Source organism: Myotis davidii, unplaced genomic scaffold (assembly GCF_000327345.1).
Source record: "Myotis davidii unplaced genomic scaffold, ASM32734v1 scaffold701, whole genome shotgun sequence".
In the NCBI taxonomy this organism is placed as follows: Eukaryota; Metazoa; Chordata; class Mammalia; order Chiroptera; family Vespertilionidae; genus Myotis; species Myotis davidii.
Window position 1 is genome coordinate 427,213 of NW_006291552.1, and position 14,393 is coordinate 441,605.

At 36.5% G+C, this 14,393-nt stretch overlaps 1 protein-coding gene across 2 annotated transcripts in view; it reads left to right on the top strand.

Annotated features, from left to right (window-relative positions):
* Nucleotides 1–265: 265 nt before the first annotated feature.
* BRCA2 (breast cancer 2) overlaps nt 266–14,393 on the top strand; it is a 78,824-nt gene continuing 64,696 nt past the window's right edge. The window contains exons 1-9 of one of the 2 annotated variants that reach the window (XM_006765063.2): nt 266–528; nt 3,254–3,499; nt 8,148–8,256; nt 9,092–9,141; nt 9,233–9,273; nt 9,475–9,586; nt 10,329–10,378; nt 10,911–11,022; nt 11,840–12,940. In XM_006765063.2, coding sequence (XP_006765126.2) covers nt 462–528; nt 3,254–3,499; nt 8,148–8,256; nt 9,092–9,141; nt 9,233–9,273; nt 9,475–9,586; nt 10,329–10,378; nt 10,911–11,022; nt 11,840–12,940 — 1,888 coding nt within the window. In that variant the 5' untranslated portion in view covers nt 266–461. Of the gene's footprint in view, nt 529–3,253; nt 3,500–8,147; nt 8,257–9,091; nt 9,142–9,232; nt 9,274–9,474; nt 9,587–10,328; nt 10,379–10,910; nt 11,023–11,839; nt 12,941–14,393 lie in introns of those variants that run through there. The other variant, XM_015564836.1, reaches the window with a different exon arrangement.

Here is a 14,393-nt window from a genome sequence, read left to right on the forward strand (position 1 = left end):
TCCGGGGCCCCGGCCGCGCCGCCCGCTCGGGGCTGGCACTGGGCCGCAGCGGAGCCCCGTCTGAAACCTCCTGGCGCTCCGGCTCCTTTCCTGGCCGCTTCCGACTCCGTGTCCGCTCCACTGCCCCCAGCTGGTGCTTGTGGGATGGAGGCGTCCTGATTTCCTTGGCGTTTACCTCTAATGGGAGCCCTCGCAACACGTGACTAGTGAACGTAAATCATGTCAAAAATGCTGTTTTTGAGTTGCACTTGCCACATGTCCAGTGCTTGACGTGGCGGGGGGCACTGTGTGGGCAGCTCACACACGCAATGCTCCCACCATCGCAGCGAGTCCATTGCCGCCCCAGAAGATGGGACCGAGATCAGTCAGTGTGAGCCCCCGAAGGACCGCACCCGTGAAGTGTGTTCTGTTCTCTTTTACAGACTCGTTTTCCAGGTGTCGGAGTAATATCGTCGAGAAAAATGCCTATTGGGTGCAAAGAGAGGCCAACCTTTTTTGAAATTTTTGAGGCGCGATGCAGCCAAGCAGGTACTGACAGATTTTATATAAATTGATAATTGCAGTGAGCAATGTTTTCAGAAAAAAATATGTAAATACGCATGCTTGCTGGGAAGAATCCAATACTTCGCGTTTTTGTTTACACTATAAACTTCTTTATGGAACTGTAAGTCCAGTTAAGAGAATGAACATTTACAGTTACCAAATGATAAGAAACTGTAATTTCTTACTATTTAATCCTGGTGATTAAAGAGGAGACTGGCTCCTTGATTGGCAGTAGACGAATTAATTTTAAATCACAGAACCTCCAGCAATTAAGAATCATTGGCAATTTTACTTTGTAGTAGAAGTCATAGTTTTTATTCTCAGTACTCCTTACTCTTAAAAATGATTGAGGGTCTCAAAGAGTTCTTCTTTATGTAAGTTGTCATATTAGAAGTTAAAAATAAGAACTTTAAAAATATTTAATTATTCACTTAAAATAAAAATAAAACCAATGCATATTAACATGAATAACATTTTCATGAAAAATACTTATATATTTTTTTAAAAGAGAGTGGCTTTGTTTTACATTTTTTCCATTCTCTTTAATATCTGTCTTAGAAGATGGCTGGGACCTCATACCTGTTTCTGTATCCAGTCTGTTGCAATAGTTGCTTTGGTAGAGGTCTGTGAAGAAAACCCAGCCTCACACAGTAATGTAGTTGGAGAAAAAAGGAGTATTTTAATAATCTTCATTTAATTGTGGATATTTTTCTTCCACACTACACCAAAACTTAAGTGGTAATTTCTTAAAAGTTGCAATGTAGAATCTGAAATGAAATGTTCTTATTATTTTTAAAAATGTATCTTTATTGTTGAAAGTATTACAGATATCCCCCTTTTTTCCTCATTGACCCCCCTCCACCTCCCCTGTTCATATTCTTGTTACATTAAATTCTATTATTCTTTCTTGAACTTTGAATCTTTTATCCATATTTCAACATCATGCATTGATTATTTGGAAAGTGCCTGTGTTCTGAATTACAAATATTCCATGTATTAACACATTGCATTAAACAATCTATCTGTAATAATAAGTGTAATATGCAAATCAAGCGAACGGCCCAAGAGCAGAACAACTGTCCAGATGACCTTCCAGATGACCACACTATGACAATCACTGGTGCCAGGCTAGCCAAGGCGGGTGTGATGCCATTGTTCCGGGGCCTGGCCATTGCCCCATGATCACCCTGCAGAGGGAGGCCCAGGCCACTGGTTGGCAGGGTGATTGATCAATCCGGGGGCTCCATGATCGCACCAAAGAGGTAGGCCCAGGCCACCGACCTGTGGGCTGCAGTGGGTGGGCCGGGCCTCCCTCTGCAGGAGTGATCCATCACAGAGCCCCGGCCAGGTGGGTAGGGCCTACCTCTTTGGGGCGATCAATTGCAGGGCTCCCAGTCTGTGAGTGGGCATAGGCCGAGCTGAGGGCTCCACCTCACACACCCCCCCCCCCCCGGCGGTGGGCTAAGGGACACCCATCACAGTGCAAAAATTTCATACACTGGGCCTCTAGTATTAAAAATAATCATACTTGTTAGTTCACTGATGTCATCAGAAAAGTCTTTTAAGATTGGGAGGATGTCAAGCTGACAGCCTGGTAAAGTTTAACAAAATTCTAATTCTCATTTGAAAGCTCACTTTGTTTTATTGCTGTTGTTTTCCCTCAGTGACAGGCTCACTTCATTTGTTTTTGAAAAAATATCTCCCAAATCATCCAACTCAGAATGAGTTAGCGTGTCAGTCATTCTTCCTAGTAAAAATGGATTTCTGTGGAAAAAGTGCTAATTTACCTCACACTCATCATATGAGTGCTTTTATAGAGAACTATTGTAGTTAAATATGCAGAAATGCTTTATGCATACTTTTCATTTTGTCACGGAATATTAAAAAGACGTGTTTTATAATATTAATATTGGGCTTTAATAAAACTAATTGTTACTACTTCATTAAGGACATTTTAAACTAAACTGGCTTTTTGATTTTGGGTGTATTTTTTAACAAGTGCATGGTGATGAAGAATACAGTGACTAGTACAGTTTGTTGCCACTGCCTTGGCTCATGCAAAGGTGTCATCAGTTTCACTCACCAGTGGTGCAAAGTCAGCACTGTGAAAAAGACAAAGGATGCCTTGGTATTATTATGAAAATAGTTTTGACCTAATGAACCTCTTCAAAATGTCTTGGGGAACTTTCCCCCAGGTGGTCCACAGAACACATTTAGAACAGCTACTTTAAGAGTGGGTAGATCAGAGTAGAAGTTTTGCCATTTCTCTTTAACAGATAATCTTTTGATTCCCTTTTATTTGTGACTCTACAATGTAAACTCTACATGTTCCTTATACCTATAGATTTATCACATCTACTTATATAGTCTCTATAAACAATTTGAATTGTGTCTGTGGAATGCATTCTTACTATGGTTTTTGTTTCTGAATCATGAATATAAAATAAAGAAAACTTTAGAAGAGCTAATAGAGTTAATAGCTATCTCCTTGTAACTTTTGTAAACTTGTTATACCTTGCTACAGATTCATAAAAGAACAAATGATACTGTTTAATTAATATGCTTTAACAAAAGTCATCCACAGCCCAGATCTCAAGCCATCCACAATCCAAATCTCAAGCATCCTTTTCTTTGTTATGATCTTGACTGGCTCATGAATTTTTCTGTGTCTCTGATTAAAACCAAAATGAGATTTTTATTTTTCTTACAGATTTAGGACCAATAAGCATTAATTGGTTTGAAGAACTTTCTTCAGAAGCTCCCCCATATAATTCTGAAACTGCAGAAGAATCTGAATATAAATCCAGCAGTTATGAACCAAACCCATTTAAAACACCACAAAGGAAACCTTATCATCAGTTGGCTTCTACTCCAGTAATATTCAAAGAGCAAGGTCTAACTCTGCCACTGTATCAATCTCCCTTAAAAGAATTAGATATGGACAGATTAGATTTAGGTAAGTAGTAAGTTGTAGACTAGAGAAAAACATGAAGTAGGAAATCAGACAAACCTGTATTAAAAATCTCTGCTGTCATTAATTGTATCATATTGGTCAAATCAACCTCTCTGGCTGCACTTTCCCCACTTAAAAAATGGAGATGATGAAAAAAATATCTGATGGTAAGTTTGGATTAAATAATTCTTTTTTACTCAATAAATCCCTTTTCCTCCCTCCTTTGATGAATATATCCTGCCTATTTACTAAGTTGTATCTTACCTATACTAAAACAACAACAACACTGGGACTTAATATTAATTAAACTATATTCCTGCAGGCTGTCAAAGAGGACAGAGATGATTTTTATCAATATGCTATAAATCCCTTGATTTGGTAGTAGTTTCCCTGGACTATGTGCCAGATATTTCCAATCAAATGTTGGTCATTTAAATATTTGTTATTTAAGAAACATCTCTTCCCTTTCTTTAGAGTATCATTTGCTAGTAAGGGGAATAACAGTACACAAATAAATTATAGTCTAAGGTTGAAAGTGGTACATGGCAAAAGAAGTACAAAAAGTACAATGAGAGTTGAGAAGAAAGAACATAAATAGTATTGGGGGAATTAGGAAATGATTCATTTGAATTAAACCTGGAAGGGTGGGTAAGATTCAGGAACTCGAAAATGGAACAGAGTGATAGTGTTCTAGGCAGAGGGGAAAACATGAGGAAGAATATGCAGTTAAGAGAATAGCAAGTAATTCAGATCAGTTGGGGTGTTGAATCTGACAGGGACCAATAACAGCCTAAGGCTGAAAAGAGCAGATTAGAAGCATTTGATAGGTTGTAAAACAGAATCACATGCAAATTTGATCACGCTACTTCCTGCTTCAAACCTTGGATTACCTCACTTTTTGTTGTTGTTAATCCTCACTTCAGGATAGTTTTCCCATTGATTTTTATTTACTTATTTTTTTAGAGAGAGAGTGGAACGGAGGGAGGAGCCAGAGAAACATCGATGTGAGAGAGACATCTATTGGTTGCCTTTCACACATGCTCCTACCAGGGCTGGTGATTGAACCTGCAACCCAGGTATATGCCCTTGACCGGAATTGAACACACGACCCTTCAGTCTTAGGCTGATGCTCTACCGCTGAGCCCAACAAGCTAGGGTGAATTACCTCCCTTTTGCCCTCATGATAAAATCCAGACCCCTTAATATGATTACAAGGTCCTTTATCAGTCTTGTATGGGAAAAATATCTAAATTAATATACTGGTGTAGCACATGTTTAAGAGCTTGTATACAGTATGTTGTGGGCATAATGAAAGGAGCAGCCATAGGTCTTAATGTGGTCAGGAAAAGCTCTAAACTAGTTGATATTGAATTTATTAAAACTTGAAAGATACACCTAAAGCCAGTGGTTTATTCTCTAAATGTAATCTGGAATTGGTCTATCCTTAACCAAGGAAGGATAGGGATGAATTAATACAGCCACTCGACTCACTGCAAGGAGCTAACATTTTTAAAGTTATAGTGAATACATAATTCAGTTGACTAGTCTTGAGACATTTTGCTTTTCAGTTTACTTTAAATTCATATTGAAATGTAAGACTTAAGCTGTTTTTAACCTACTTTGTTGAACATGTAGTGTATTATTTTTTAAAAAGTTATCCCTGAAGTTCTATGAGGAACTGTGCTTCTCAGCAGTCCTTCATTTTGCAGAAAATATGAGTTTATCTTACCATTACTCAGCTTATTTATGAGAGTCTCAAGTTTTTTGGGAAATTTTTATTTTGGTATGTACTTGTTTTTGCCTGGTTCATTTTTTTTTTTTTTTTGCTTTTATGCTTTATAGTTGCATTTTTATTGCTGAGCCAGTATTGATACTTTATTAACTAAAGTTCTTACACCATTACAGTATCATACAGAATAGTTTCACTGCCCTAAAAATCCCCTACGCTCTAATTCACCACCACCCTCCCACAAGCCCCCTGAACCCTTGGTAATCACTGATCTTTTTACTGTCTGTGGTTTTGCCTTTTCCAGAATGTCATATATGTAGTCGGAATCATACAGTATGTAGCCTTTTCAGATTGGCTTCTTTCACTTAGCAATATACGATTTCTCTATGTCTGTGGACTGACAGCTCATTTATTTATCACTGAATGATGCTCTGTTGTATGGATGTACCAGTTGGCTTATTCATTCACCAATTAAAGGATATCTTAGTCACTTCCAAGTTTTGGCAATTATGAATAAAGCGGCTGTAAACATTCATGTGCAGTATTTCTTGTATGGACCTAAGTTTTAAACTCATTTGAGTATTTACCAAAGAGCGCATTTGGCTGGATCCTTTGTTAGAATTGTATTTAGTTTTGGCCCTAGCTGGTTGGCTCAGTGGATAGAGCGTTGGCCTGTGGATTGAAGGGTACCAGGCTCAGTTCCAGTCAAGGAAACATGCCTGGGTTGCGGGCTCGATCCCCAATAGGGGGTGTGCAGGAGGCAGCCGATCAATGATTCTCATTGATGTTTCTATCTCCCCTTCTTCCTTCCTCTCCGAAATCAATAAGAATATATTTTTTTAAAAAAGAATTATAGCCCTAATAGGTTTGGCTCAATGGATAGAGCATCGGCCTGATCAATAAAATATATTTTTAAAAATAAATAAATAAATAAACCCTCTGGCTTGCAGAGTTGCTAAAACAGTTAGAAAGCAAAGTCCCATTTCTTCTCGTTCATTCAACAAATTCTTCATATGCTCCTTCAATAATCACACTGAGAATGGGTGTTTGTTTGTTTGTTTTGGTTAAGAATTATATTTAGTTTTGTAAGAAACTGAAAACTCTTCCAAAGTGGCTGTACCATTTTGCATTTCTACCAGCAATGAATGAGAGTTCTCTTGCTCCACATCCTCACCAGCATTTGGTGTTCTCTGTTTTCTATTTTCATTCTAATAGGTTATGTAGTAGTATCTCCTTTGGTTATTTTTTTTTAAGTCTATTTTTTCTGATTAGGACCTTTTTAAAGTGAATAGGGAAAAGGTGAAATTTCAAAATACAGGTTTAGCTACTTTTTAACATCTTTAAAAGTTTCATAGGAGAAGGAGGTGGGATATTTTGTTGAAGTGGGGTTTTTAACTTATACATTTGGCTTATTAGTGATTATATCTACTCCCTCTTACTTGAAAAATGAGAATATAGTGCAGTGTTTTGTGTATACTACTACAAATAGTTTTTAGTTTGGTCTTTGCTTAGTTTATTAATACTGATAAGGCTTATTTTCCCCACAGCTTCTCTAAGTTAGAGATTGTAGAATCAGTTAAAGCAACTATTTTTAAAAGCAACTTTTAAGAGTAATAATAAGTGCTTCAAGTGCCCAATTTGTTATATAAAAAGTAGGAACGTTAAAAGACTGTAGATTGCATTTGATAGAGTGATATACAGCTTTGAAAACCCCATCTGAGCAGTATTGTCTGAGAATGTAGATGTGTTCAACAGGAATGAAAGCATTATGTGTTGCTATCTATAACCCACTTTTCTAATCCTTGCTACTTCACTCAGCTAGTATTGGTGTAGTGACTACAACATATCAGGCAAATATTGTGGTTGCTAAGGATGCTGTTATAAGTAAGACAAGATCTCTACCTCAGGGAACTCATAGTCTAACGGGGGAAACGGGAACAGTGTATGATAAACTCTGCAGGGAATGCATAGGAGGGCACTCACTTAGTCTCACCTTAGGGATGACTAACGTTTTCTGGAGAATGTAGTTTCAAAATGGGAGCCTGAAAGAGGATGTTCCAGGTCAAGAGAAATAAAGAGAAACAGTTTGTGTAAAGGCCTAGGCTGAGAGACCATTGCAGGATATGCAGGTGGTTGTGTGCAGCTGAAAAGAGTATGAAAAATGTCATCATAGAAATTAAAACATTAGATCGTGAAGGCCTTTGTTATGAAGTTTGAACTTGATATTGAGAACAAGGTCTTGAAAGGTTTTTTTCAGAAAAGTCATATGGTCAGATTTAGTACCTTGGTGATTTTCAGTAAAAGTCTTTTCCTTTACCCTTATCTTCCATGATAACTTAGTACTGTCTGTAACTTAATAATAGGACAGTGATGGCGAGCCTTTTGAGCTCGGCATGTCAGCATTTTGAAAAACCCTAACTTAACTCTGGTGCCACATATAGAAATTTTTTGATATTTGCAACCATAGTAAAACAAAGATTTATATTTTCGACATTTATATATTTAAATGCCATTTAACAAAGAAAAATCAACCAAAAAAATGAGTTCACTTGTCACTTCTGACACGTATGTCATAGGTTTGCCATTACTGTAATAGGACATAGCACATTCCACTTTGTCTTCTATTGGTGCACATTTCAAAAAATTTCCCACTATATTCTGAACTCCTTGAGGTTAAAGCTATATCTTGATTGCATTATTCAAAATGCCTTATGTGTATTATATTACTTTTAATGAGGTTGTTGAAATGGGGGCAAACATCCGTTTGGGGGAGGAATCGGCAAACTGAGATGCCAATTCAGACTGAATTCCCCATACATTCTCCTTTCCGGCATAGAAGAGACTGTTTTTAAATAATTCCAGAGAATGAAAATTCACAATATAGAGCATATATATCCTCACTGAATTATTGTACTCTTTCAGGAAAGCATATTACCAATAGTAAATATAAAAGTTGTTGCACAATGAAGGCTAAAATGGATCAAGCAAATGATGTTATCATCCCACCTCTAAATTCTTGCCTTAGTGAAAGGTATGATGAAGCTATTATATTAAAATACTTAAATGAAGCATTTACCTACATATGATATTTATTTTTATAGAAATGCATCTAATTTTCACATATATTTTGGCTGAGAACTTGATAGAGGATCTTCTATTTTTATTTTTATTTTTTTAAATATATTTTATAGAGAGAGTTAGAAACATCGATGAGAGAGAAACAGCAATCAGCTGCCTCCTGCACATCCCCTACTGGGGATGTGCCTGCAACCCAGGTACATGCCCTTGACCAGAATCGAACCTGGGACCTCTCAAGTCCGCAGGCCGACGCTCCATCCACTGAGCCAAACCGGTTTCAGCGAATCTTCTATTTTTAAATAATCTTTTAGGTTGAGTTCTTTACTATAATTTCAACATTAGGAACATTTATGTTGTTTTTTGTATCATGTTGAATTCACTGATTTTTCTATACTATGAAGTTTTTAAGTAAAAATACTGATGATAAAAACAATGCCTTTGAAATATCAGTTTAAATTATTTGCGTACTTTGAATCACTGGAGAGAATATGATGCTATTATCGATTCATTTTACATAATTTTTAACTCAAAATATATAATTCCTGGCAGCTGAAATTTATGAGTACTTTATATATTTGAATGGCATTTGAAACAAGTTAGTGTTTATTTAATTCTTCATGAAATGTTACATTTTTAAAAAAGTAATATAAAATATTATAAAGTGGTATAATTTTAATAATTGATATGACTGGGAGTCCTTATTTTTTCAGTAAGATTAGTTTGGGGTTTTTTTTGCCATTTCTGTTATCTCTTAAATAATCTGAGGGATTTGCTTTGTTTTGTTTTAGTCCTGGTATTCTACGGTGTACACATGTGACACCACAAAGAGAAAAGTCAGGTATGATTAAAACCAAGGCTTTTTATTTTTTAAATATTCTAAATTTTAATAAAAATGAAACTTAGTAATTTTTTCCTTGTTTTACCCCCAGTGCTATGTGGAAGTTTATTTCATACACCAAAGCTTATGAAGGTAAATATTCTGCCCAGTTTATTTTTGTTATGTAGTGACAACAGTGATATACCTTTGCCCTGAGATTTACAGATATGCACCTACGATTTCACAGAGGCATTCAATAAATGATAAACGGAAAAAAAATAAATGAATGAAAAATATTCTTAAAAATATTCATCAGTGTCTTTCTATGAAATAAACTATTTTCTTTATTTCCAGGGTCAGACACGGAAACATATTTCTGAAAGCCTAGGAGCTGAGGTGGACCCTGATATGTCTTGGTCAAGTTCTTTAGCCACACCACCAACCCTTAGTGCTACTGTGCTCATAGGTAATTCTATCAAATGTTTTTATAAGAAGGTAGATGATGTTGATATATTATCATCTCTAATGCTGTTAAAAAGAAAATATGAGAAAATAAATAGTAATTAGATTAGATAATCCTGCCTTTAATAAATGTATTAGTTCAAAATAGTTTTATTCTGTTTAGCGCAGACTGTTATAAATCAGAAGTACATTAGATGGTATTCTATAGGATTCAGGTTAATTTATATGCAAACCAGGAATTTTTTTTTATTCTAGCAAAAATGCATTCCATTTTGATTCATCTTTAGCTGGAAATTTAACGTTGCTTTGTTGTTGCTCAGATGCAATAATACAGGTAAAATCATGTTGAAAATTAAAAAGTGTTTAACATTTAACATGCCTTTAAGCTGTATTATTGTCTAAATAAATGCTAAAGTCTACACTCATTAGCTTTCAAGTCATGACCCCACAGTTTCATCGATTCTTCAAGTCTTTGCAGACAGTATTACCTTAAAGTCAGTATCACCAAACCATAATTCCCTACCACCTTGTGAATGGTACTAAGAAAATGAGTAATATAGCTTAATCACTCTGTTGCTTGACCTTTCTAAATACTATACTTGGATCAATTCTGTTTCAAGTGTGTCATTTAATTCAATAATGTATGTGTCTTTTGATGTCTGTCCAAAAAATATGTAAGTTTTTGTATGAACTTTAGTGTATGATGTACAATATGATATAGATCAATTGAATTTTTTCTTTTATAGTCAGAGATGAAGAAGCATCTTCAGCTGTATTTCCTAATGATACTACTGATGTACGTAAATATGACAAATTGATTATGCTGTTTCAATTATTTATTTTAGGATGCCTTGAAAAAGTATTTATATTGCATTTTTTTATTCCTTAATTTATGATTTATCTAAACCTTTAAGTCTCTAAACCTATTTCTATATGTGATTTTCTTTGACTTCCTATAAGAAACTCTGCTGTCTCTCTGTTTAAGAAGAAATTGGATATTTATGGATAGTAAGATTTTATGTATTAGTAATTTTAAAATGTAACTTTTGCCCGGCTGGTGTGGTGTGGCTCAGTGGTTGAGCATTGAACCTATGAACTATAGGGTCATAGTTCAATTCCCGGTCAGGGCACATGCCTGGGTGGTGGACTCAATCCCCAGTGTGGGGGCAGAGGGGAGGGAAGATGTAGGAGGCAGCCAGTTAATGATTCTCATGATGTTTCTATTTCTCTTTTCTCTCTCCTTTTCCTTCCTCTCTCTGAAATCTATAACAACAAACATATCACTGAAATCAAAAAATATTAAATATGTATATAAAAAACTTTTATAGATTTTGAAAAGCTATTTTTCTGACCACGATGAAAGTTTGAAGGAAAATGATAGGTTTATCCCTTCCGGGCCAAACAATGAAATAAAAAGTCAGAGAGAAGCTAAAAGTTATGGTAAGTTTTTATGTTTATTTGTTTTTAATTGACATCATTGAAGCATTGTTCCTCTTAAAGAAAAAGCATATTCTTCTTTCTTGATGACTGAAGTTATTGAGGGAGAAACTAACTTGATTTACTTGAAATTGTTAAAGCATCATGTTAAGACAACTATTCAAGATACTGTTTTGACACAAAAACAAAACAAAACCCATTACTCAAAACTCAGAAAGATGAAGATTAATACTTATACATAACAAAATGTGAAAGCCTTGTTTTCTAGTTAGAGAGTAACTGTGGTTGCAGATATACCAAAATTACCTAATCATATCATTGCAATATTGCGTTTTTCTAAGTAAAATTACGTAATCATGTCATTGCAATATTGCATTTTTCTTAGTATGTGTGTATGTCTGTATAAATGTGTATAAATGGATATCTGTGTGAGTGTGTAAAATCAGATTCTGCTATCAGTTGTTGTAGGGCCACAAAATTAATTTGGACCATCTGGTTTGATAAATCTTAGAATATTAAACGGTGTGTATATATATATAGTAAGATTGGGTGAATTTTAGTTATGTAAAGCTGGTAAAGAAAGGTTATTGGTAATCGGAATATGAATTAAAGCCTGAAACATCGGAATTAGTCTTTATCAGAAGAACAGGAGAAGGGTGGGTGCTCCCCCCAAAATAGCAAGTACTCAGGAAAACCACTTAAAGGTTCAATTATGTGTTACACAGTACATACTACTTTGAAAAAGGTTGTGACAATCAGATAAATTATATGTTTGTATTATAAAATGCTATTAATATGCTTCTGTTTTAAATTTTAACAGGATTGGGGAATCCATTGGCTAAAGTAAGTGGCTGCAAAGACCATTTTGGAAAGTCAGTGCCAAATGTCCCAGAAGATGAAGTACATGAAAAGGTTGGAGATATTTCTGAAGAAGATAGTTTTTCATTATGCATTTCTAAATATAAAAAAAGAAATCTACAAAAAATAAAAAATGGCAAGACTAGGAAAAATATTTTCAGTGAAACAAAAAACGATGACTGTGAAGAAACTAAAAAACAAATAAAAGATAATAAACAGTCGTTTATATCCAAAATGGAACCAAATGACAGTGATCCATTAGATTCAAAATTAAGGAGTCAGAAGCACTTGGGGAATGGAAATGGCAGAATCTCTGAGGAGGCTGTACAGTCTCCAGTCTTTGAATGGTCTCAGCTAACTCTCTCAGGTATAAATAGAACCCAAATTGGGAAAATATTGCAGAATTCTTCTTGTGACCAAAATAATTCTGAAAAAGATTGCATAGGTACAGAGAAAGAATGTACCAACTTTATTACTTTAGAAAATTCTTTGCCACATATTTTAAGTGTACCAAAGACAGAGAAGATATTAAAGGAGGAAACAGTGGTGAATAAGAAAGATAAAGGGCAGTGTCCTGAATTGCATGAAGATTCCGCTCTTGTGGTAAAACACACAGTATCTGAAACTTCCCTAATAGCTTCTCCTCTTCAGGGTATCAAAAAGTCTCGAGTCAGGATAAGAGAATCACCTGAAGAGACACCGACTGCAGTTTTCTCAAATAACATGACTGATCTAAACTTTAAAGAAGATCCTGAAGCCTCTGAAGGTAGATTGGAGATAAGTACTATTTTTTCCCAGAAAGAGAGTTCTTTATGTACAAGTTCAGTTAATAATGGAAGCCGTCCAGTCACTATCAAACATACTTCCGTAGCTTTGAAGAATACAGGCTTAATATCCACTTTGAGAAAGAAAACTAAAAAGTTTATTTATACTATAAATGATGAAACATCTTATCAAGGACTAAAAATGCAGAAAGATCAAGAATCAGGACTAACTAACTATTCTGCCCAATTTGAAGACAACACTTTTGAAGCACCATCTACAGTTTTAAATGCTGATTCAGGTACCCTTTTGTGTGTTTGTGTGAATAATACATAGTTATATGGATGGTGATAAGTTCTCTTATTGGAATATGTGAATCTCTTTAATCTTTTTTTTTAATCCTAATCTGAGGATATGGTATTATTGATTTTAGAGAGAGAGGAAAGAGAAACATTGATGTGAGAGAGAAGCATCAATTGGTTATCTCCTGTATGCACCTGACTGGAGATCAAACCCACAACCTGGTTATGTGCCCTGACCAGGAGTCAAACTCGCAACCTTTCAGTGTAGGGACAATGCTCCAACCAACTGAGCCAGGGCTCTTTCATCTTTTTAAAAAGCATACTGCCTGTTTTCCTTCTGTAGTTTTTTAAAATCTCTATATCTTGTGCAGTTGACCCTGAACAGCACAGAAGTTAGAGGTGACAATCCCCATGCAGTTGGAAATTCGAGTGTAACTTTTTACTTCCCCAAAACTCAGTCATCCTTGATATCTGCAAGGAGAGTGGGAGGGGTGATGAGGAGGGGGGACAAAGAAAGGGGTGCTGTGGAGGTGCAGGGGCTGGTTCCAGGATACCAAAATCTTCAGATTCTCAAGTCAGTTCTTCATATGAAATGGTATAAAACAGTGCATACACTCAGCCCTCTGCATCTGTGGATTCCCAACCACAGATGGAAAATATAGTTTTCCATCCATAGTTTATTATCTGTGGTTACAAAACCCAGAGATATGAAAGACCAATGGTATGTTTATTGAAAAAAAATCCACATATAGGTGGACCTGCTCAGTTCAAACCTGTGTTGTTCACGTGTCAACTGTATTCAATATCAGACAATGTCAATATATATTATTTTTTTCATTGAAATTTTTATTATTGTTATAAATTTTCTATCTTAAACATTGTTTAGGCCTTTGATACCAATGTTCAAAACCATTTCATCAAAGTTGGATCTGTTTTCATGGTATGTCTATAATCATCACTCTTGAGACAGAACATCCTATATAATAAAAGCCTAGGTGGCTTCACACCCTCGCGTGATGCCCTCGCTCAGCGACGTCGCCACAAGATGTCCATGTGCACAGTGGAGGTGTGGCCCAGCAGCCACTCTGTGCAGTGAGACCTGGGGGTTTCACAGCTCTGTGCTGTGTGGAGGAGGCTGGTCCCAGTGTCTTCACCACCTCACGAGGAAGTGGCAGGTCCCGGTGGAGGAGGCGGGTCACGGCAGGGGAGGGCAGTTGTGGGCGATTGGGCCTGCAGGGGAGGGCAGGTGGGGTGATTAGGCCGGCAGGGGAGGGCAATTGGGGGTAATCAGTCCCTGGCAGCGGAGGGCACTTGGGGGCAATCAGGCCCAGCAGGGGAGGGCAATTGGGGGCCATCAGGCCGGCAGGGCGGGCAGTTGTGGGCAATCAGGCTGGCAGGGGAGGGCAGTTGGGGGCGATCAGGCAGGCAGAAGCGGTTAGGGGCAATCAGGCA